Here is a 25,242-nt window from a genome sequence, read left to right on the forward strand (position 1 = left end):
CGCTCCTCCGCTCTCTCCACTGGCTTCCAGTTGAAGCTCGCATCCGCTACAAGACCATGGTGCTTGCCTACGGAGCTGTGAGGGGAACGGCACCTCACTACCTCCAGGCTCTGATCAGGCCCTACACCCAAACAAGGGCACTGCTTTCATCCACCTCTGGCCTGCTCGCCTCCCTACCACTGAGGAAGTACAGTTCCCGCTCAGCCCAGTCAAAACTGTTCGCTGCTCTGGCCCCCCAATGGTGGAACAAACTCCCTCACGACGCCAGGACAGCGGAGTCAATCACCACCTTCCGGAGACACCTGAAACCCCACCTCTTTAAGGAATATCTAGGATAGGATAAAGTAATCCTTCTCCCCCCCCCCTTAAAAGACCTAGATGCACTATTGTAAAGTGGCTGTTCCACTGGATGTCATAAGGTGAAAGCACCAATTTGTAAGTCGCTCTGGATAAGAGCGTCTGCTAAATGACTTAAATGTAATGTAAATGTAATGGCTGTGCTCAATGTAATGGCACTTACAAATGTAAGTTACAAATTCAAACACCCTCAAACAGGGAAACGGATCCCAATCAAAGGTGTTATCATGTGCTCCACTAAGGCAGTTATTTGTGTTATAGCTTTTCCTTGTGGTAAAAATTGTGGGTAAAAGAAAGCTCAAGTTAAAAATAAGAATCATGGAGCATCGTAGCACCATTAGGTGCAAAAACTAGACGTACCCAGTTGTGGCCCACTTTTTGGAAGCGAACCACTATTTCGTCTCTTCGTGAAATCGCCATCGAACACGTCACCCTCCCTAGGAGAGGGGGTGACCTCGACAATTTGTTAAAACGAGAGGCCGCCTGGATCTTTCATTTAAAGACCCCCTCTCTCTTGCTCCCTTTGGTATCAATGTAGACTTTGATCTGAAGCCATTCTTGTGATTGTGATTTTCCTATTAATTGTAAATATTTATAGGCCTATGTAGACAAATTGTATCTATGATCGTATGTTCTCTATTCATGCTTTTTATATTTATATCTTTAAATCAACCAATGAAATCAAGCCACACTCAACCATGATTAGACACCTGTGTGTCCTTTGAAACTCTATAAACTAGTGAACCGCGGTGTTTGTCATTATACCCTGATGAAAACAGCTTGTCTGTCGAAACGTTGGTTATTAAAGTATTGCATCTGAACTCCTAGACTGTGCGGCTCGCCTGTTCTTTTTCAAAGGTTTACCTTCCAACAGGACAACAACCCTAAGCACACAGCCAAGATAACGCAGGAGTGGCTTTTGGACATGTCTCTGAATGTCGTTGAGTGGCCCAGCCAGAACCCGGACTTGAACATCTCTGGAGAGCCCTTAAAATAGCTGTACAGCAACGCTCCCTATCCAACCTGACAGAGCTTGAGAGGATCCTCAGAGAAGAATGGGAGAAACTCCCAAATACCGGTGTGCCAAACTTGTAGCGTCATACCCAAGAAGACTCAAGGCTGTATTTGCTGCCAAAGGTGCTTCAACAGAGTACTGAGTAAAGCATCTGAATACTTATGTAAATGTGATATTTTAAATTTTTTATACATTTGCAAATGTCTAAACCTGTTTTTGCTTTGTCAGTATCAGTGGTATAAAGTACTTAAGTTAAAATACTTTCAAGTACTAAAGTTTTTTTGGATATCTGTACTTTCTATATTTTTTACAACTTTTACTTCACTACAGTACTAAAGAAAACAATATACTTTTTACTCCATACATTTTCCCTGAAACCCAAAAGTACAAGTTACATTTCGAATGCTTAGCAGGACAGGAAAATGGTCCAATTCACACATTTATCAAGAGAACATCCCTGGTCATACCCACTGCCTCTGAAATGCTCTGTTTGTAAATGATCTGAGTGTTTGAGTGTGCCCCTGGCAGTCTGTAAATTAAAATAAACTAGAAAATCTGGTTTGCTTAATATAAGGAATGCAAACACATAAAGAATGTGAAAGGATTTATACTTGTACTTTAACTACTTAAGTATATTTGAGCAATTTCATTTGCTTTTGATACTTAAGTATATTTAAAAACAAATACTTTTTGACTTCACTTTTACTTGAGTCGTTTTCTTTACTTTTTACTTTTTTCTTTACTTTTACTCAAGTATGATAGTTGGGTACTTTTTCCACCACTGGTCAGTATGGGATTGTGTAGATTGATAAGGGGGGAAAAAACGATTTAATCCATTTTAGGATGAGGCTGTAACTTAACAAAATGTGGAAAAAGTTAAAGGGTCTGAATACTTTCTGAATGCGCTGTATGTGCACTCATCCTAACAGGTATTGAAATGTAATATGCATTTTGCCTGGTTTCATTATGTTTATATTTTCCTCTCAGCATGATAGGACATAAAACATTTCTTTGAAGATGCGCTCTATTCATGTGCTTCTAATGAGCCATGACTTTATGTTTGTATTCTTATCTTTTATTATTTCTTATTGTTGTTGCATTGTCGGGATGGAACCTGCAAGTAAGCATTTCTTTGGACGATGTATACCATGAGTATCCCGTTCATACGACTAATAAAACTTGAAACTTGTTCATCCATTCATGTCCATAAGTGAGATGTATAACTTCCTTCTGTACACTTGTTCTCTGAGCTTACGGATGGACAAATCTGAAGATTATTATTTTTTTTTTTAATCGGCCAAGGCATGTCTACAATGTGAGTTTCTGATATTGTACTATATTTGGTCTTTGGGGATACTGTTTATTACATGAATCTAGTTGTGTAAATTCGTGTTCAATTGGTCAGCTCTTAATAATGTTTTGTAACAGAAATTGACTGGACATACAGTATATAGTGCCTTCAGAAAGTATTCATACTCCTTCATTTATTCCACATTTAGTGGAATACATTTTAAAGCCTGAATTCAAAATGGATTAAATTTTTTTTCAATATCACCCATCTACACACTACCCCATAATGAAAGTGAAAACGTGTTTTTAGACATTTTATTCACACCAGAGTAAATACTTTGTAGAAGTACCTTTGGCTGTGATAAAAGCTTTGACTCATCTTATCTGTATCAGCTTTGCACATCTGGATTTGGGGATTTTCTCCCATTCTTCCTTGCAGATTTTCTCAAGCTCTTTTAAGTTACATGGGGAACAGCTATCTTCAAGTCTTTCCACATATTTTCAATGGGATTCAAGTCTGGTCTTTGGCTGGGCCACTCAAGGACTTTCACATTATTGTTCTGAATTCATTCCAACATTGTTTGGCTGTATGCTTGGGGTTATTGTCTCGTTGGAACGTAAATATTCACCCCCAGTCTAAGGTTGTAACAGGTTCTTATCAAGGACTTGCTTGTACTTGACTTCATTTATTGTTCCCTCTATCTTTACCAGTCTCCCAGTCCCTGCCACTGAAAAGCATCCCCATTGCCTGATGCTGCCACATTACATTTACATTTAAGTCATTTAGCAGACGCTCTTATCCAGAGCGACTTACAAATTGGTGCTTTCACCTTATGACATCCAGCCACCACTATGCTCAAGGGTAGAGTTGGTGTTAGACGGGTGATGGGCTGTGCCGGGTTTTCTCCAGACATAGAGCTTTGTATTCAGGCCAAATAGTGAAAATAAATTATCAGACCACAAATTATTTTGCCTTATGCTCTTTCATGTTCCTTTTTGTAAAGTCCAGGTGTGCTGTTGTGCCTTTTTCTCAGGAGTAGCTTCCACCTGGCCACTCTCCGATAAAGCCCAGATTGGTGAAGTGCTGTAGAGACTTTTCCTTCTGTAAGGTTCTACCATCTCAGCTAAGGAACTCTGTAGTTCAGCTAGAGTGGTCATTGGGTTCTTGGTCACCACCCTGACCAAGGTCCTTCTTGCCCGGTTACTCAGCTCTAGGCAGAATCTGGGTAGTTACATATTTTTTCAATTTTTTTCAATGTGCTCTTGGAAACTTTCAACACACTAGAAATTTTATAGAGAAGGGAAAGGGGATCCCTAGTCAGTTGCACAACTGAATGTATTCACCCAAAATGTGTCTTCCGCTTTTCACCCAACCTTCTGAATCAGAGAGGTGTGGGGGGCTGCCTTAATCGAGGTTAACAGCCTTGCTCAAGGGCGGAATGGCAGATTTTTCCACGTTGTCGGCTCAGGGATTTGAACCAGCGACCTTTTGATTACTGGCTCAATGCTCTTGACCACTAGGCTGCCTGCCACCCAGGTGTATATACTATATACACTGAACAAACATGTGAAGTGTTGGCCCCATGTTTCATGAGCTGAAATAAAAGATCCCTGACATTTTTCATACGCACAAAAAGCTTTTTCCTCTCCAATTTTTGGCACAAATTTGTTTACATCCCTGTTAGTGAGCATTTCTCATTTGCCAAGATAATCCATCCACCTGACAGGTGTGGCATATCAAGAAGCTGATTAAACGGCATGATCATTACACATGTGCACCTTGTGCTGGGGACTATAAAAGGCCACTCTAAAATTTGCAGTTTATCACACAACACAATGCCACAGATGTCTCTAGTTTTGAGGGAGTGTGCAATTGGCATGCTGACTGCAGGAATGTCCATCAGAACTATTGCCAGAGATCTGAATGTTAATTTCTCTACCAAAAACCACCTCCAATGTTGTTTTAGAGAATTTTAGAGCCCAGGGCCTCCATATCTGGCTTCTTCACCTGTGGGATACAGACCAGCCACCCGGACAGCTGATGAAACTGTGGATTTGCGCAACTGAAGAATTTCTGCACAAACTGTCAGAAACTGACTCAGGAAAGCTCATCTGCGTGCTCACCGTTCTCACCAGGGTCTTAACCTGACTGCAGTTTGGCATCATAACTGACTTCAGTGGGCAAATGCTCACCTTCGATGGCCACTGGCACACTGGAGAAGTTCATCTGTGAAGATGGCAGACAGCGTGTATGGCGTTGTGAGGGCGAGTGGTTTGCTAATGTCAACATTGTGAACAGTGTGCCCCATGGTTGCGGTGGGGTTATGGTATGTGCATGCATAAGCTATGGACAACAAACACAATTACATTTTATCTATGGCAATTTGAATGCAGAGATACTGTGACAAGATCCAAAAGCCCATTGTCATGCCATTCATCCGCCGCCATCACCTCATGTTTCAGCATGATAATGCATGGCCCATGTCGCAAGGATCTGTACACAATTCCTGGAAGCTTAAAATGTCCCAGTTTTTCATGGCCTGCATACTCACCAGACATGTCACACATTTGAGGATGGTTGGGATGCTCTGGATTGACATGTAAGACAGCGTGTTCCAGTTCCTGCCATTATCCAGCAAATTTGCACAGCCATTGAAGAGGAGTGAGACAACATTCCACAGGCCACAATCAACAGTATGATCAACTCTATGCATTGGAGCTGTATGAGGTAAATTGTGGTCACACCAGATACTGACTGGTTTTCTGATCCACTCCCATACCATTTCATAAGGTATCGGTGACCAACAGATTAATATCTGTATTTCCAGTCATGTGAAATCCATAGATTATGTCTGAAATAATTTATTTAAATTGGCTGATTTCCTGATATGAACTGTAACTCAGTAAAATCTTTGCGTTTATCTTTTTGTTCCATGAAGACAGGTGTTTTCTTTCTAAATCTTGTCCAAATTGGCCACAGGTGGATTCTAATCAAGTTGTAGCGACATCTCAAGGATGACCAAAGGAAATTGGATGCACCCGAGCTCAATTTGGGTGTCATAGCAAAGGGGTGCGAATACTTATGTAAATGAGATATTTCTGTATTTTTCAATATAATAAGCAAATCCAATGCAAGTCAATGGAGACTGGAGAGTGAGTAATTTTACAGCATTCTCCAATTTTCCCAGATCTTAAACTGTTTCAGATCTAAATACACACATCCCTACAGTATATACAATATAAGCAAATCCAATGCATATCAATGGATGGCAAACAATTGGCCCAGCGTCATCCGTCATCCATAGGGTTTGGTATGGGTAGGCCGTCATTGTAAATAAGAATTTGTTCTTAACTTACTTTGTTAAAAAAAGGTTAAATAAATAAAATTAAAAAGTGAGGCATGCATTCTTCCTCTTTCTCTGTGGTATGCGTACACACATACCACAGACACACGCTCCCACGCACATACACACACTTCCTGGCACTTCACACAGGCAACCGTTGCTCGGTTCCGGCAGACAGAACATCTCAGCTGATGGTAAAAAAACATCACATTTTCCAGGAACTCCCACTGGTGGTCTACAAGCGTGGCCACAATATTGGGGACGGCCTAGTGAGATCTGCTCTTGCCCCGAGCCCACTCAGGCACCCAATACAAATGGGAATTACAAATGTGGCTCATGCACAGTGCAACAGCATGCCGAAACACAGGACAAAAAGAAATCCTGTACGGGGTGTCATCTCATGTAAGACAAATGGGGTCATCAGTGAAGAAGACATGGTAGTTTCTCATGGTAGGGTGGGTGGGGTATGCAACTTTGAGTACTTTCTGACAACTTTATACCATAGGCAAACATGTATGGAAGGTTTCATTTAAATCAAAAGGGCTGCAGACAAAAAGTGTTTAAATTCATCTAGAAGGACCCACACAAAATAACAGTTCTACAGTTCCCAGAAACTAAACATTCAATCAAAGAAACCAGCTAGGACATCCGACTAAACAACAATAACTTTAAAGACCTGTATTTGTAAATACACATTCAGAAGGATTGTTATTCCTACCAGGTGTTGCTTAGCTGAGTGCTTCACTTTGTGGGGTATCATTATTCAACTACATACCAATTCTGAATATGTGAAATATGAAACCCAGATTTAGCAAATGCCAACCAGAGTAATTGTATGTGTGTGTTTGTGGTGTTTAATTCAAATTACACTAAATAAAGTATGAGCATGTGTAATATCTATATGGTTCTATGGGTAAAGAAAGGAGGCCAATCAACACACAATACCCCATAATGATGAAGCAAAAACTGTTTTTTAGAAATGGTAGCAAATGTATTACAAATAAAAAACTAAAATATAACATTTACATAAGTATTCAGACCCTTTACTCAGTACTTTGTTGAAGCACCTTTGGCAGCGATTACAGCCTTGAGTCTTCTTGGGTATGACGCTACCTAAAAATCATGTCTGATCAATTGAATTTACCAAAGCTGGACTCCAATCAAGTTGTAAAAACATCTCAAGGATGCTAAATGGAAACAAGATGCACCTGAGCTCAATTTCAAGTCTCATAGCAAAGGGTCTGAATACTTATGTAAATAAGGTATTTCTGTTTTTTATATGTAATACATGTTCAAACATTTCTAAAAACCTATTCTTGCTTTGTCATTATGGGGTATTGTGTGTAGATTGGTGAGAGCAAAACATGTATTTAATCAATTGAAGAATAAGGCTGTAACGTAACAAAATGTGGAAAAAGTCAAGGGGTCTGAAAACTTTCCGAATGCGTTAATTATTTGGCTAACTAGTTAACTTAAATGTTTTGTTTTTTTGTTAACGAGGACGTTTAATACGACAGCATTTCTTATTTTTAAGTGTTTGTTGGACGCATGAAACTTCATGTTTGGTGAACAAGTAGCTCGTAGCATAGTCTTGATTTTCTTCTGTCATCATATTCTAATCCAGTGTGAGCTCAGAAGAGATGCAGAACACACATAGTGCTTCACTACAGGTGAGCCGCAGAGCTATCACAAAGCCGAACAACTACGGTACAGTCCCCATGCGCTGCAGTTGGGCCAGATGCGGTGATGTTTCTTTTCTGTCGCGGCGTATATCACACAGCGGATACACTTTTCCCAGATAAACCATGACTGTTGAACGACCTTATTAGACCATAAAGTAGGTAAGCAGGCTAACGTTACGTAAGTTAGCTAGGCTAGCCAACTAATGCTAATAGCTGGCTAACGTTATGTCAGTTGTGAACAGTTTGGTCTGCCGTGCTTTTAAGCTAACTTAAACTACGTCTCGATTTGACTTGTCTTAAGCGAAGCTAAATCTTGATTTGAGGTATTGTAGCTAGCTATCTTAGTTCTGGTTGTTGTTGGTTCTGATCAGGCATAACTAGCTAGCTAGCTAGCTTACGTTTGCCATTCACAGCTAGCTAGCTAATTATATACTGCAAACTACGTTAGCTAGCTAACGCTTGTCCCACTGCCGGTAGTTTTCTAGCTAGCTAACGCAGTTGTTACTTGTTTAGCTAACTAGCGAAAGTTGTCTAACGAAAGTTGTCTAGCTAACTAAAGTTACCTATAATAACACCTAGTTACATATTTAGGTAGTTCAAGTACGTTAATCTAGTTGGTTAACTAGCTAATCTATCCAGTTGACCACTAGCGACAGATGATGAAATATTAACGTTAGCTAACTATAGTATGGTCAAAAAGCTTAGTTTTATTGCTGATGTTAATTTTTGGGCAGGTTGACGTGCTATTATGAGTAAAGGGGTTTGTGTTGGCTAACGTTATTTGGTTGGTTTATCATCTTTAGGTAGCTAACTACGTTATCAGCTAAACCTTAGATTACTCAATGATGGCCCCACTAAATTGTAGCTAGCAAGTATTTGTAGTGATTTATTATTAACGTTAGCCTATTGCTACCAAAGCTAAATACTGGTGTTTTGTTTTTCTTTACCTAGCTAATACTTCTGCCCTCTCTTAACAACACAGACACCTAGCTAGCCAGGTCTCTAGTAAAGATGAACATTGATGACAAGCTGGAGGGGATGCTGCTAAAGTGTAGTGGGGTAGTGGATGAGAGGGTGGGGATAGGGGGAGGGGGTCTGGTCGTCATGACCCTGGGCGAGAGGGGGTTAGCCCACCACCCCCTGTTAGCAGATGATGATGATGATGAAGAGGATAATGACCTGACAGGGGTTTCAATAGTGTCTCATGACTTGATTGCAACTGATGAACTGATGGTACATGAGGAGACTGTGAAGAATGACCGGGAAGAGGGAATGATGCAGAGACTAGCACACAAGCTGCCATGCACGCTCCACATGCCTGTGAGTACATGCATACATTCTTATTGCCAGTCTTGCAATACATGCACTAGTGTAAACCATGACTTTGGGTGAATCTCAAGTCTTTGTTTTTTCATCTCTTTGCCTCCCTTTTGAAGAATTGGGATTCACCCATTGAGAGCGTTGTCATTCTGACTATAATCTGTGAAATTAATTCATGTGAAGTGATTAAACAATGTTTTGCAGGTGAGCATCAAACAAGAGTTGAAGCTGTCTTCGGATCCACTGATGCTGGGAAAGAAAGAGAGAAAACAGCCCAGGGACCTCACAACAGAGTGTCACAAGAAGAAGAGAAAACAGCGCTCTCCTGCCAAGGTTATATATTTGCTTGACACTAAGTCATAATCACATGTTAGGTCCAGATTACAGATTTATATTGTCACCTGAAAACTACCAGATGAAAACCAAATGTTTTTTTCTGGGTAAAGGCTCCGCTTTAGTTGTGAAATAATTGACTGACCTTTTGTTCTTGTCTTTCCATACATCATTCCCCTTTTTGTTAGATTCTCACCATCAATGAGGATGGATCATTGGGTCTCCAGAGTCCAAAGTGTCATGTATGTGGGCACTGCAATGCAGCTTTCCGAACAAACTACCATCTACAAAGACACGTCTTCATCCACACTGGTATAATGTATTTTATGACAGTCAAGTCTGTTGATTAGCATTAAATGAACACAACAATTATTGTTAGTTACATTGTCTGCATAATAAGTAGGCTAACACAATTTCCCATTGAATAAATGCAAGAAAATATGGTAACTTACTGTTGCTTGGTTTCAGGTGAGAAGCCATTTCAGTGCAGCCAGTGTGATATGCGCTTCATACAGAAATACCTTCTCCAGAGACATGAGAAGATCCACACTGGTAAGAGAATGCCCCATGAAGCTATGATTGAACTATGGTAGCCAATGATTGGTCAAAGATCCCACTTGTTGAATGTTGATGTTACTAGCCCACAGAATAACCTGTCCCTTTGACTTTCTATTAGGTGAGAAGCCCTTCCGCTGTGAGGAGTGTGGCATGAGGTTCATTCAGAAATACCACATGGAGAGGCACAGAAGGACCCACAGTGGAGAGAAGCCCTATCAATGTGACTACTGCCACCAGGTTGGTTGTTTATGTTATCAAAGCAAATAACAATGAACTTAAGAGTTGGGCTTGGCAAGACTGCACAAACAGCTCTGGTTTATAAAGCATGCAGAAGCTATTTAAAAAATAAATAAATCATTGTACTACTGTCCTTGTATGCCACAAACCCATTCTTGTTTCCCACAGTACTTCTCCAGAACAGACCGGGTTCTAAAGCACAGGCGTATGTGCCGTGAGAGGAAAGCCCACAAGACAGCAGCAGCGGGGAAAGATGGAGGACTCCTGAGCGACACAGAATCTCTGGCCTTCTCCTTCCCTGCCAAGGAGTGCTCACTGCCCAAGAAGAAACGCCTGAAGACCTCAGACAAGTCTCAATGTGCTCTCTCAGCTGCTGCCACTGAAAACGTTGCCACAGTCGCTTCTCTTGGCGACATGGATAGGGAGGTGGAGCAAAGACAGAGCAAAATGGAATGTCTACCTCTCTATGTGGTTACCTCCAAGGTGGTTAAAGACGAGTATGTGATGGCAGATTATTCTGTGGCACTTCCTGACACATCTAGTGGGCGGCAGTTGGGACTGGGTGGGGAGAATTTCTCCTCTGAGGAGATTTATCCTCCCAAGCTGGTCCTCAAGAAGGTCCCCAAGAGGAGTCTGAAGCAACCAACTGAACCTGAACCACCTGAGAGTTTATCCCCTTTGTCCTCTTTCGAAGACTGCAAAGTCACCAGGTACACGTTTGAGATTGTTGACAAACAAGGTCTTCTGGACGTGGATGTGGCTAACTCTGACCTGGAGCCAGTAGATGCTCTCCCAGGAGGGCAGACGAAACCAGCATCCAGCAGCACACACTACGGCGATGCCATGCAGTTCCTGAAGAAGAAGAGGTATCTCCAGCAGGTCGCTATGGCCAACAACGACAACCGAGATTACGCTGTTAATGTAAGCAGCATCGCGTCCCAGCCTTCCGCTACACAAGTCGCAGTGGCCTGCGTCATTGACGAAACCGTTCCCGCCACCATCTTGGAACCCCAGCCGTTGAGCGTCGAGCTCAAGTCCAATCACGACAAGAACGTGCTCCCGGATGAGGTTCTCCAGACTCTCCTGGACCACTACTCGAACAAGGCCAACGTGCAGCCAGATATCTCCTTCAGTGTGGCCGACACTGAGGTGACATCCAGCATCTCCATCAACTCCTCCGATGTGTCTGAGGGCAGCCCGGTAGAAAGCTTGGGAGGTAACTCTCAAGCCCCATCAGCAGAGAAATCTAGCCTCCTGCACGAGTACTCCAAGTTCCTCCAGCAAGCACTGGAGAGGACCAGCCAGAACGATAGCTACCTGAGCAGCCAGAGTCTTACCTTTGTCACCGAGAGCCCCAGCCTTTCCAACCAGCCTCTGTTCTCTACAGAGAAGCAGTACCCTTCCCCCAGTAGGTTTACCGCTGGTACTGGTAAGTCAGGGATGAACTCTCCACTAAGGTCTACCTTGGAGAAACCCCATTTTGGACTCCTTGTAGGGGACTCCCAGCACTCTTTCTCATTTTCGGGTGATGAAACCACTACCTCGGCCGTGTCGCCAACTGACGATTTTCTGGAGGGAGTTGCGTCCTCGAAAAAGACTGATGCTCAAGGGTTGCATCAGGCTTATCAAATCAGCACCTTCGATCAGAACTTCCCGTCGCAGTTCCAGACCTCACGTTCTGGAATCGCCTCCCAGTTTACTATTGCCAATGGACAAGTCAGTCTGCGAAGTCACGGAACAGACTTCTCGGAATTCCCCATTGAGACGAGGTCTCAATTGAACTCTTCCCCTGATGCTACAAGCAGTCAAACGTTTGGTTGAGGATAATATTTACATTATTCTATGATAATTTTAAAAGGCACTTTATACCCATATCCTCTGTCCTGCCAAAATAGGTTACACTGCAAAGGTGGGTGTTGCTCAAAGCATTTAATGATTTAAAAATATATAATTTCTGTTAGATTAAAGTGGTCAATTTTGCGAATCGTGAAAAATAAGTAAATAATAATGTATATGAAGCAAAACATTAAATTGGGTTTTTGGGGAAGAAACTACAGCCCGACCTATGTTTTTTGGGGGTATTCAAAAAAAAATTGGGGGGGGGTAAACTTAGTTTTAGATCTACCGATTTACTGTTTTACAGCGTAGAAATTAAGTGTCATTTTCCCACACTGAATTCTCAAATTGCCATCCAAAAAGGCAATTATCCAATAACTATGCTTCAAATGTTGTTTTCATACATTGTGATAATGACACATCATGAAAATGGACACAAGTGTTCAGATCAGCCCAGTAGTGAAATGGATTTGATTGCATAGTCACTCTATTTTTGTCTCCAATTTCATTTTCTGCTTGACTTCAATCATGTTTCTTCCACCTTTTTATTGCTTTAACTCTAACTAGGTATCTGTGCCTGTATTTATAAAGTGTCTCAGAGTAATAGGAAAGATTTTAACTAACCCAAGATGGACCAGAGCCTGTAGTTTCCAATGGGCACAAATTAATCATAGTGGGCAGAACAAGCAAGGAGGTGGGCAGAGCCAGCACGAGCTAGTGAGATCCTATTGGCCTGTTCTAGCATTTATTTGCATATTTCCGTTCGGGAACGCCTACACTGAAGTACGCGTGTGCAATAACTCAATTCACCCTTGCACTCCTAACAAACGTATTTAAAAAATGTTAAATTCTTTGGCGAAGGGTGACGTCTACACAACGCAGTCTATTCTGTTGGAGATTCTAGTTTTGGAAACAGAACTGTATGGAGATCAAATGTTTAATCAATGAGAAAATTAGTAGAATGTCTGCCACAATTCTTCTCGCTCCATCTTTTCCCACTGCCAGCCACTGAGCTTCCTAACATCCCCATAGTGAGTGGAAATGCCAACTGGATGCTTCACAATTATTTATATATCTGGCTCATTGTTTTAACTGTGGTAATGGTGCTGGTCTCGGGTCAGTTTTGCCTTTTCGATCATCATAATGTATGGACGGGGGGGCTGGTCCTAGATCTGAGACCATATGAAGGGACCCTGTTACCATGTGACGTGTCGGCATAACAGTCCTGCTATATAACTGCTGAATGTAGAGTTGTCCACTTGTTGATTATGTATAGTTGCTTGCTAGACTCCTGTTTTCAAGTTGACACCATGGTAAGAGTGGGTATCCTCATGGTGTATAGCCTGAAATATATAGTTTTGATTTGATCATATGATGATCACAAGATTTTGATTTGATCAATCTTAATTTGAAGTCAAGTTATTCAAAGCTCTCCCCCTGAAAGAAATGTATGAGTTTGTATGGTTGATGGTGTGGAATCAAGTGTATAATTCATCATCAATCACCGGAACTTGCTATAAATAGGTTGTTATAATGGCTAAGACAAATCTAGACATTTGATTTTTCTTAATGTTGAATTGTTTGCACAATGGACCTTAAGTGAGGTCATGTGGTGATAACCTCATTCAGATCTTTTTAGAGTTTAGATTATGGTTCAAATGAAAACCCAAATGCTTTGGTATTGGTCATAAAAATGTTACACATATTTGATGCATGCACTTATCAGGAAACAAATCATGGGTCATTGCTTATGTATTCATCTAGACAGTCATAGGATACTTGAAATTCTCTAAGGGTTGGTACTCTTCGGGCCGGTTTTCCAGTACCAGGTTAAGACCACAGGACGAAAAATCTCAATGTAAAATCTCCACATCCATTTATTTTTAGTTCATGAGTGGAATGGGAAATCAGTCTTTGAATATATATAAAATAAACATTTTGCACACACTTCATTATGGGAGAATGTATGTCAGTCATTGTAAGATAATTGCCCATTCAGCACAACTTTATATCGTACATTAACACATGTAGCTGTAAGAGATTCAAACGATTGCTCCATTTTATTTAGGCTCCTGTCCTGGAAAATACAGTTGAAGTCGGAAGTTTACATACACCTTAGCCAACTACATTTCAACTCAGTTTTTCACAATTCCTGACATTTAATCCGAGTAAAAATTCCCTATCTTAGGTCAGTTAGGATCACCACTTTATTTTAAGGATGTGAAATGTCAGAATAATAGTAGAGGGATTTATTTCAGCTTTTATTTCTTTCATCACATTCCCAGTGGGTCAGAAGTTTACATACATTCAATTAGTATTTGGTAGCATTGCCTTCAAATCGTTTAACTTGGGTGAAATGTTTTGGGTAGCCTTCCACAAGCTTCCCACAATAAATTGGGTGAATTTTGGCCCATTCCTCCTGACAGAGCTGGTGTAACTGAGTCAGGTTTGTAGGCCTCCTTGCTCGCACACACTTTTTCAGTTCTGTCCACACATGTTCTATAGGTTTGAGGTCAGGGCTTTGTGATGGCCACTCCCAATACCTTGACTTTGTTGTCCTTAAGCCATTTTGCCACAACTTTGGAAGTATGCTTGCGGTCATTGTCCATTTGGAAGACCCATTTGCGACCAAGCATTACCTTCCTGACTGATGCTTCAATATATCCACATAATTTTCCTTTCCTCATGATGTCATCTATTTTGTGAAGTGCACCAGTCCCTCCTGCAGCAAAGCACCCCCACAACATGATGCTGCCACCCCCGTGCTTCACGGTTCGGATGATGTTCTTCGGCTTGCAAGCATCCCCCTTTTTCCTCCGAACATAGCCAAACAGTTCTATTATTATTTCATCAGACCAGAGGACATTTCTCCAAAAAGTATGATCTTTGTCCCCATGTGCAGTCTCAAACCGTAGTCTGGCTTTTTTATGGCAGTTTTCTTGCTGAGCGGCCTTTCAGGTTACGTCGATATAGGACTTGTTTTACTGTGTATATAGATACTTTTGTACCTGTTTCCTCCAGCATATTCACAAGGTCCTTTGCCGCTGTTCTGGGATTGATTTGCATTTATCACACCAAAGTACGTTAATCTCTAGGAGACAGAACGTGTCTCTTTCCTGAGCGGTATAACGGCTGTGTGTACTTGCGTACTGTTGTTTGTACAGTTGAACGTGGTACCTCCAGGCGTTTGGAAATTGCTCCCAAGGATGAACCAGGCTTGTGGAGGTCTACAATTTATTTTCTGAGGTCTTGGCTGATTTCTTTAGATTTTCCCATGATGTCAAGCAAAGAGGCACTGAGTTTGTAGGTAGGCCTTGAAATACATCCACAGGTACACCTTCAATTGACTCAAATGATGTCAATTAGCCTATCAGAAGCTTCTAAAGCCATGCCATGATTTTCCGGAGTTTTCTAAGCTGTTTAAAGGCACAGTCAACTTAGTGTATGTAATCTTCTGACCTACTGGAATTGTGATCCAGTGAAATAATCTGTCTATAAACAATTGTTGGAAAATGTACTTGTGTCATGCACGAAGTAATGTCCTAACTGACTTGCCAAAACTTTGTTAACAAGAAATTTGTGGAGTTGAAAAACGAGTTTTGATGACTCCAACCTAAGTGTATGTAAACTTCCGACATCAACTGTATATTTTATTAGTTCTGTGCTTTTTGAAGTATTTCTAGCCTCCACCATATGGTTGATAGTCATTCTTGGTGACTGTCAAGTCAAACTACTGGTCCATTCTGGACTTTCTGAAACATACAATTCAAGGTTAATGGTTACTTTTATTTTTAAGTGGAAGTGCAACTTTCTCCTCTTTTATAAGCGCTTCCCTTTCACACATTTTAGCCCTCTTGGTATTTCAGCAAAGACTGACCACTGGCATCGCTTCTGATTGCCTACCTTCATGGCACAGATATTTTAAATCAAACTTTTAATTTTGCAATATACTGGTATATTTATTATTAGGCGTTTCTCTGTGTGCTTTCACCTTGGTAAAATTGTTAGGATGGCTTTTAGTGCCCCATAAAGTTCTGAACATCAAGCTTTGACTTGCAAAATTACATTTGAATTAAATTGTCTATTTCTTTATAGATATTACAATGCATAACTTTCTGAATAGTAAGGCAGATGTTACATAAAAGGGTTTCTATGGTATATATTGAATCAGAATAATTGTTGCATGTGAAGCGAAACACAACGGCCACATTTGAAATGTACCTTGACAAATTGAAATGAGTTTTCTTTTTATATTGCCTTAGTCATTTTTGTCTTGCATGATGTCTCTCCTTTGTGCTTTATTGTTAATGTGTCTTTTAACTAAACAATTTAACTTTAACATGCTAGCTATTAAATCTTGTGTCAACATTGTTTTACATTAAATGCTAGCTTCTCTAACTTGTTACATTTCTACAATAGGTTAAGAGATTAGATTTAATGTTAGGTGTTACAATACCCTTGTTCTGGATTCAACAGCTACGAAACTTTGCTCTGTAAACATTCCCTCTGTACAATGTATAGAAAGTTGGTCTCTCTGCTATAAGTAAGTTGTGTATTTTCTGTTCTGGACAACCTGGTGTAATAGCTACATGACTGGAGACTGGTCTATAATGTTTTCTGGAACGTCTTTTCATTAGGTTGCCAATGCAATTTATTGTTTGTCAATACACAGCTACTTCATGTTCTGTGAAACCATAGCTTTTTGCCACCCATTTTTTGAATTTCTCTCAGTAGTGATTTGGATAGCATTGGACCACAGCTATGATTTGACCTGCAGTAATGAAGTCCACCCATCCTTACATGAACTAGTAGTTACAGTATTGTGGACTGGACTGTCAGTTTGAAGAATACCTGGATTATCATCCTCCTAAATGAATCAATTTATTATTCATTGTCATGTGGCATATAGCTGAAATGTTGACATTTTAAATGAATCAATCATTAGGTGGTTCCAAAAAACGATTTTCATTTTGTGTCAAATTGTCATCTGATTGTATGGTTTTAGTGTTCAATGAGACTTACTGTACACAAGTGAAAGAAAGCACTTTCAAAAGCACAGTGTGTATTTCTCCATGACTATCTAAGACTGCGTATACACAGGCATCCCAACTCTATTTTTCTACCAGTTGGTATTTTGATCAATCAAATCTGTTCTATTGCACATAATTGGGCAGAAGATCAGAATTGGGCTGCCTGTGTAAACACAGCCTTAGAGCGACAGAGTGTACAAAACATTAGGAACACCTTCCTAATATTGAGTTTTGCCCTCAGCAGCCTCAATTCGACAGGGTGTCAAGCGTTTCACAGGGTTGCTGGCCCATGTTGACACCAGTCCTTCCCACAGTTGAAGTGGCTGTAACAGGTGACATCAATAAGAGATCAAAGCATTCACCTGGTCAGTCTGTTATGGAAAGAGCAGGTATTCCTAATGTTTTGTATACTCCGTATATAATACCTATAATATAATTTTTAGACCCCAAAAGCAGCACCTTCAACCGCATACAGAGGGAACTGAACATATTTCTGTTTATCTTTGTGAAAAAAGCAACCAATTTTTGGGACAGTTCCACCACAGTAACCCCCTATACATAAACTGACCGTAAGTGTCCTTGTATAAGTTGGTGAAAAATGAAACTTGTTTCATCAATGTGGGTGGGAAAAATATCAAAGTTAAAATATTTTGACAAATATTTTGTTCTATTTTTGAAAATGCAATGTGTCACTTGTAAAAAGGTTATTCTGAAGTATGTAAGTCATATACAGTCATTATTGCAGACAGTTCTCAGTTAATATTAGATAATTGTTTGATTGTGAATATGTTGAGCTTGGGCAATTGAGGACAAAATCTTCTTCCTTTTGAGACCTGAGTTATTTTGACTCATATTTTCATACTGGATCATTGAACTAAAGGAAGCATAAAAAAAACAATTGTTAGTCAAGTTATGATAAAGTATTTAATTATTCAATTTCGCAGGTGGTTGATCAAAAGCCAGATGTTGATTTGCATAGTCTTTTAAGTTGTCCATTTGAGTGATCTGTTTTATATATATATATAAATATGTCATGTACTGCTTTAATTGTAGCTGATTTATTTCAGTAAATTACTATTAGATGTGAGATCTGATTTGAATGCTTTTATTTTATTTGGAAGGACATGATGAACATTCCCAGTAATATTAACCTAATAATTAAAGGTAATTTATTAGGCTTTTTTCCATCATAGGGTATATAAAATACACATAGTCTAACACTTGTGAATTCGCCTTGGTATTTCAATTGGATTGCTGCCAAATGCACATTTGAAGGTTGGCCAAAACTAACAAATGGCGTAGCTGTATCTTTTTGGAGCAGAGCAACACACCTATAAAGTGGCATTGGACAAAACAAACATTTACCTGCTGACGTTAGTCGAACACGTAGCAATACTACGCTTATGGTGCAGACAGAGTGTGAGGACAAACCATACGGTTGGATTTTTTTTATCACAACATTAATAATTTATATGATCTTTAATGTACTTTTATTGTATTAAGATTTTAGAATGAGAAACTCGATATTTGGAACAGGCTGTTTTTCAGGACTTCAGTGGAGATGGTAGTTCATTTTTGAGGTAGGTAAAGAAATAACCATCATTGTGCTGATTTTTCACTAATCCAACATCAGATTTGCTGAAATAAGGACGAGTTGAGATTTTATTTTTTTAGATCTGCGTTTATTGAATTGTTCATATTCCCGATTGACAGCAATATAGCCTATATGCATAATCGTGAGAGAAAAAAAGAACACATTTAATATAACGGACGTAATTTAATGTCGTGAAAATGGAATCGTTTTCCTTAAAGACTAAATTACATGTTGACCCAGTGAATACATCGTATGTCAAGGAATGTACCGGTAATTCGATTTTTTTTTCTCGTCGAATTCAACTACCCTACCATGATCCAGGCAAGTCAGGCTCGTGCTGTTGCATAATCACACCTGCCTGTATCCGGGTGGCTGTTTAGTTGTCACACCTCTATTTGGCTCTATGGAAGGCAAGGCAATGATTAGGCTACCTTTCTATCTCCACATTTAAATAAGCTAATGATTTTTCCCATCAAATAAGGATACATAATTGTATAGCTTATTTCTGAGACACTGCCCTATACATAGAAGTTTGTCTCAAAACCAAGCATTTCATTGCCCTTTGATTTTGTATACTTTGTGGGTTAATGAATATACAATGCTTTTAACCAGGAGTGATATTCACATTGACCTTGTTTCAAGGTGAGTCACTCAGTTTTAAACTCTGGTGTACTTTATGTATCCATCCACTCCAGGGTACTAAACTAGAGTGCGTGCAGGCAGAGGTTTGGTCAAAGCGGTTATGGAAGCGTTGCCATTCGGCTGGATGCTCCACAGGTCTAACGTGGAGGATGTGACAGAACTTCTGAAGGCTAGGGAGTCTAGGAGGGCCAGCGGCAGTAAAACCACACCTGTCCAGGATCTGTTCCATGAGGACGCTCAGGTAGGTTATCATTACAAGTCAAGACCTTGCTGAAAGTCAACAGTTGCCACAAATGCTGCCTTCCCTGAGGGTATGAGGAAGTCTTTGATAACATAGTTGGAGCCTGGTCCAAGATATGTTTGTGCTGTCTTGTGAAATCTCATGGTCATTGTTATGGCGTTGAGTTGGAAAGAAAACACAAACAGATCTGGGACCAGACCAGTGGCGACCCAGTTAATAAAGCCGTATGCGAACATGGTCTCTTTTTTGCTTTCTTAAGGCAGCTCAAAAATGCAGGTGTTTCAGCCTAGCTCAATCAATCACATTTATTTATAAAGCCCTTTTTACATTAGCCGATGTCACAAAGTTCTATACAGAAACCCATCCTAAAACCCCAAATAGCAACCAATGCAGATGTAGAAGCACGGTGGCTTGGAAAAACTCCATAGAAAGGCAGGAACCTAGGAAGAAACCTAGAGAGGAACCAGGCTCTGGGGTGGCCAGTCCTCTTCTGGCTGTGCCGGGTGGAGATTATAACAGTACATGGTCAAGATGTTCAAACGTTCATAGATGACCAGCAGGGTCAAATAATAATGATCACAGTGGTTGTAGAGGGTGCAACAGGTCAGCACCTCAGGAGTACATGTCAGTTGGCTTTTCATAGCTGGGCATTCAGAGTTAGAGACAGCAGGTGCTGTAGAGAGAGTTTCAAACAGCAGGTCCAAGACAAGGTAGCATGTCCGGTGAACAGGTTAGGGTTCCATAGCTGCAGGCAGAACAGTTGAAACTGGAGCAGCAGCACGACCAGGTGGACTGGGGACAGCAAGGAGTCATCAGGCCAGGTAGTCCTGAGGTATGGTCCCAGACCGAATCTGCGTCTCTCACAAGGGTAGGCAGACCATTCCATAAAAATGGAGCTCTATAGGAGAACGCCCTTCCTCCAGCTGTTTGGGACAGTAGCGTACGTGTAGGTATGTATGGCAGGACCAAACCGGAGAGATAGGTAGGAGCAAGCCCATGTAATGCTTTGTAGGTTATCAAAAAAAAAACTGAAACCAGCCCTAGCCTTTACAGGAAGCCAGTGTAATATGATCACATTTTTGGGATCTAGTCAAGATTCTAGCAGCCGTGTTTAGCACTAACTGAAGTTTATTTAGTGCTTTATCCGGGTAGCTGGAAAGTAGAGCATTGCAGTAGTCTAATCTGGAAATGACAAAAGCATGGATGAACTTTTCTGCCACATTTTTGGACAGAAAGTTTCTTATTTTTGAATGTTACAAAGATGGAAAAAAAAAAGCCATGTTTCGTTTAAAGGCTGTGTAAAGTTAATTTGTTTCAATGTACCGGTAGGCACCTGCGGCTTATAGACATGTGCGGCTTATTTATGTACAAAATACATATTTTTTAAATAATTCAGTGGGTGCGGTTTATATTCAGGTGCGCTTAATAGTTCAGAAATTACGGTAGTTTAGTTGGAATAGGGTCAAGTATGCAGCTTGACGGTTTAGAGGCCATTACTATTTTCATGAATGTGTCAAGAGATATAGGATTTTTTTTAAACTTGTGTCTCCCTTGATCCTAGGTCCTAGCAGTGTTGTGCAGGACAACTGAGCTTTGGAGAAATATGCAGATTGAAAGAGGAGTTCATAATTTGCTTTCTAATGATCATGATCTTTTTGTCAAAGAAATTCATGAATTTATCACTGCTGAAGTGAAAGCAATCCTCGCTTGGGGAATGCTTTTTAGTTAGCTTCGCGGCAGAATCAAAAATACATTTTGGATTGTTCTTATTCTCTTCAATTAAATTGGAAAAATAGGATGATTGAGCAGCAGTGAGGGCTTTTCAATTTTGTACGGTACTGTCTTTCCAAGCTAGTCGGAAGACTTCTAGTTTGGTGGAGCGCCATTTCCTTTCCAATTTTCTGGAAGTTTGCTTCAGGGCTCAGGTATTTTCTGTATGCCAGGGAGCTAGTTTTTTTTGACAAATGTTTTTTGACTGCATCTAGGGTATTACTCAAGGTTAAATTGAATTCCTCAGGTGGTTAACCGATTTTTGTAGTACGACATCCTTGGGTAGGTGGAGGGAGTCTGGAAGGGCATCTAGGAATATTTGGGTTGTTTGGCAATTCAAAGCACAGCTTTTGATGATCCTTGGTTGGCGTCTAAGCAGATTATTTGTTGCGATTGCAAACGTAATAAATTGGTTGTCCGATAGACAAGGAGTATGAGGAAAAACATTAAGATCCAAAATATTTAGGTCCAGAGTATGACTGTGGCAGTGAGTAGGTCCAGAGACATGTTGGACAAAACCCACTGAGTCGATGATGGTTTCGAAAGCCTTTTGGAGGGGGTCTGTGGACTTTTCCATGTGAATATTAAAGTCACCAAAAATGTGAATATTATCTGCCATGATTACAAGGTCCGATAGGAATTCAGGGAACTCAGTGAGGAATGCTGTGTATGGCCAAGGAGGCCTGTAAACAGTAGCTATACAAAGTGATTGAGTAGGCTGCATAGATTTCATGACTAGAAGCTCAAAAGACGAACGTGCAGTTTTTGTAAATTGAAATTTGAATCACATGAATCACGTTGACAATCTACTGGCACTGTATCGGTGCTCATTGGCCAATGACCATAAACATTACACAACAAGTTGGAAATCGCAAATTCAACAATGAGTGGTTTGAAAGGAATCAGTGGCGGAACATTTAGAGTTGTGGCGGTCACAACATTCTGTCAGCTGGTGATCATCAAGCACATAACTGTCGGTCTCACGGGTATTAACTGTTAATCAACATAAACATAATTAGCATCTCCTGGCTTCCACACAATGCCTACCAGCTATTTTAAAAAGTCTAATAAATCCATTTTATATAGCCGACACCACAATAAATATTTATTTTTATTTTAGACAGATCTAAAGAGGCATTATATGAAGACAATATTGTGTATTTCAGAAGAAAAGAATAGCATACTCTGAGTTGTACTTATGTTAGGTCTTGATGTGGCTATGCAAATAGTTGTGTGCTACGCTAGTTAATTTAGCAGACAAGATTTGCTTATAGTTCAGTGGCATTATTTTATTATGTTCAAATCACATTTGATTTGTCACATGCGCCAAATACAACAGGTGTAGACCTTAGTGAAATGCTTACTTACAAGCCCTTAGCCAACAATGCTTTAAGAAGTTAAGAAAAATAATAATAATATTTGTTCAGTAAAAAATTTAAAATAGAAAGGTGACTGGCCGCCCCCAGGTGGAAAGGGGGGCGGCCCGTCAGTAAGTCCAGGATCCAGTTGCAGAGGGAGGTGTTTAGTCCCAGGGTCCTTAACTTAGTGATGAGCTTTGAGGGCACTATGGTGTGGAAAGCTGAGCTGTAGTCAATGAATAGCATTCTCACATAAGTGTTCCTTTTGTCCAGGTGGGAAAGGGCGATGTTGAGTGCAATAGAGATTGAATCATCTGTAGATCTGTTGGGGCGGTATGCAAATTGGAGTGGGTCTAGGGTTTCTTGGATAATGTTGTTGATGTGAGCCATTATCAGCCTTTCAAAGCACTTCATGGTTACAGACGGTAGTCATTTAGGCAGGTTACCTTAGTTTTCTTGGGCACAGGGACTATGGTCGTCTGCTTTAAACATGCTGGTATTACACATCCAGTTTATGAGAGGTTGAAAATGTCAGTGATGTCACTTGCCAGTTGGTCAGCGCATGCTCGAGGTACACGTCCTGGTAATTCGTCTGGCCGTGCGGCCTTGTGAATGTTGACCTGTTTAAAGGTCTTACTCACATCGGCTACGGAGAGCGTGATCACACAGTTTGCCGGAACAGCTGGTGCGCTCATGCATGTTTCAGTGTTCCTCATCTCGAAGCGGGCATAGAAGTAATTTCGCTCGTTTGGTGGGTTAGTGTCCCTGGGCAGCTCGTGGCTGTGCTTCCCTTTGTAGACTGTATTAGTTTACAAACACTGCCACATCCGACGAGCATTGGAGCCGGTGTAGTACGATTCAATCTTAGTCCTGTATTGACGTGGCAGGGTAGCCTAGTGGTTAGAGTGTTGGACTAGTAACCAAAAGGTTGCAAGTTCGAATCCCCGAGCTGACAAGGTACAAATCTGTCGTTCTGCCCCTGAACAGGCAGTTAACCAATGGTTCCTAGGCCGTCATTGAAAATAAGAATTTGTTCTTAACTGACTTGCCTAGTAAAATAAAGGTAAAATAAAAAAAATGATTTTTTTTTGCCTGTTTGATGGAGAATACAATTGAACAAAGCTGAATGAAATAAATATATTCTCTAAACGATTTGAGGGAATGCGGCTATTCTGTGTTGAGCGGTTTACAAAGAAATAGGTACTCCTTTATGCTTAATTTGTTAATTTAACTTGAGTTATTTTACCATTTTTGGGCTATATGTTTTGATTTTTAATACATTGTAAGGCTGCATGATGCAACTCTAATGATGATTTGAATAAAGTTGCTTGAAAGGCATGATTTCTGCTTTGTTTTTTTGCGCAGGCTGTACACACTCTAATAGTCTCTCATTTACAATTTGACAAGCACTTGATAATTCCTAGAATTTCACGATGGCATCCCCTTTGTGGCAATAATGCACCCTAACAAATCCATGCCTTTTGCAATCGGAGTGCTGCGTTGTGATGTTCTCCCTGAGTGTGCTATGCAATCCGAAGCGTCTCTCTATCACACTGCTCTCCGTCACATGATAGGGTCTTTCTCACAGGCTACAAGTGAAGACAGACGCATCGGGATGCAACTGCGTGCGTCCTTATCCAATTACGAGGTGCATATTGAAGATATTGGAAGAACTGTCCACATTAACTTTTCGTCTGCCAACAAGATGAGGAGGCCTTATGAACAGCAAAAGCTCTATCCTATGTCAATCTAATATCCACCTATTCTGTGTGAGAAATAAATATTACAAACTGGGATTGTCTGGGACAGTTGTAGCATGCGGTAGATCCCAAATTAATACAACCACTAGCATCAAAAAAACGTTTTTATTACATTTGGCTGACGCAACAGAGCAGAACGTTTAGCTTAAAATGTTGATTAGGCTATTAGGCTATTTCTTCACATTATAAGGGCAGCAATGTGCACATGGTAGTAGGCTATAAGCGTGAATGTTCCATTAGCAGAATGTGTTTAATTGTAAGTAGTTTTTTCACCACTTTAGTTACGATACAAACCTACATGAGGTGTGCGACAATGATTCGAACAAGTCACAAAAAGGCATTGTTATGCTGGGCATCATTCAAAAGTGATAATATATCATTCACAAGTGATAGGCTAATATTGTCACCGATCAGACTATTCTTGATTTAATTTTGTCTACATAAACTAAATAATATATGTGCAACATTTGTTTTGATTTAGAATGGACCATTATCACGCACCTGTATTGAAACAGGGACCGCGGGAATAAAATACATGTCATCTGTGCACTTAAATAGCAAATGGAGGATGCTTTTCCCCGTGGTTTATTTTCCTGCCACCCAGATAGGCTATACTCCTGTTGGAAATATAAGCAAGGTGCTTTAATATTTGGAAAGTTGAGATATGTAGCTGGCCTGTAATGAATAATCAGGGAGGAAAAGGTGTAGATTCACGAGCAGAGTGCAGCAGGTGTTTATTATGCCTTCGCAGAAGTAACTGGAGGTGGTATGTGACAGGGTTGATGCAATGGATTATCTTGAAGGGACCAATGAAGCAAGGACAGAACTTTTTGCAGGGGAGGCGGAGCCGTATGTCTCTGGTAGAGATCCACACA

General features: G+C 40.5%; 2 protein-coding genes across 4 annotated transcripts in view; both read left to right on the forward strand.

Moving 5' to 3' along the window:
- The first annotated feature begins 7,499 nt into the window (after window positions 1-7,499).
- LOC115111330 (zinc finger protein 148-like) lies at window positions 7,500-18,089 on the forward strand. The gene is made up of 6 exons (XM_029637267.2): window positions 7,500-9,008; window positions 9,213-9,341; window positions 9,530-9,653; window positions 9,810-9,893; window positions 10,018-10,136; window positions 10,305-18,089. The coding sequence occupies exons 1-6, from the start codon at window positions 8,700-8,702 to the stop codon at window positions 11,955-11,957; spliced, it is 2,418 nt and encodes an 805-aa protein (XP_029493127.2). The 5' UTR covers window positions 7,500-8,699; the 3' UTR covers window positions 11,958-18,089.
- A 266-nt stretch (window positions 18,090-18,355) lies between these two features.
- slc12a8 (solute carrier family 12 member 8) overlaps window positions 18,356-25,242 on the forward strand; it is a 32,682-nt gene continuing 25,795 nt past the window's right edge. For all 3 annotated transcript variants that reach the window (XM_029637239.2, XM_029637248.2, XM_029637256.2), the window contains exons 1-2: window positions 18,356-18,582; window positions 19,292-19,479. In XM_029637239.2, the coding sequence (XP_029493099.1) occupies window positions 19,339-19,479 (141 nt within the window). In that variant the 5' untranslated portion in view covers window positions 18,356-18,582; window positions 19,292-19,338. The remainder of the gene's footprint in view (window positions 18,583-19,291; window positions 19,480-25,242) is intronic.

The sequence above is a fragment of the Oncorhynchus nerka genome, unplaced genomic scaffold (genome assembly GCF_034236695.1).
Source record: "Oncorhynchus nerka isolate Pitt River unplaced genomic scaffold, Oner_Uvic_2.0 unplaced_scaffold_14___fragment_4___debris, whole genome shotgun sequence".
In the NCBI taxonomy this organism is placed as follows: Eukaryota; Metazoa; Chordata; class Actinopteri; order Salmoniformes; family Salmonidae; genus Oncorhynchus; species Oncorhynchus nerka.

Excerpts from the sequence above, each read along its gene's own strand:
- LOC115111330 (XM_029637267.2), top strand. The coding sequence starts at position 8,700 with ATGAACATTGATGACAAGCTGGAGGGGATGCTGCTAAAGTGTAGTGGG. Across the intron at positions 9,342-9,529 it reads AACAGCGCTCTCCTGCCAAG|ATTCTCACCATCAATGAGGA; the intron begins GTTATATATTTG and ends CCTTTTTGTTAG. Across the intron at positions 9,894-10,017 it reads ACATGAGAAGATCCACACTG|GTGAGAAGCCCTTCCGCTGT; the intron begins GTAAGAGAATGC and ends ACTTTCTATTAG.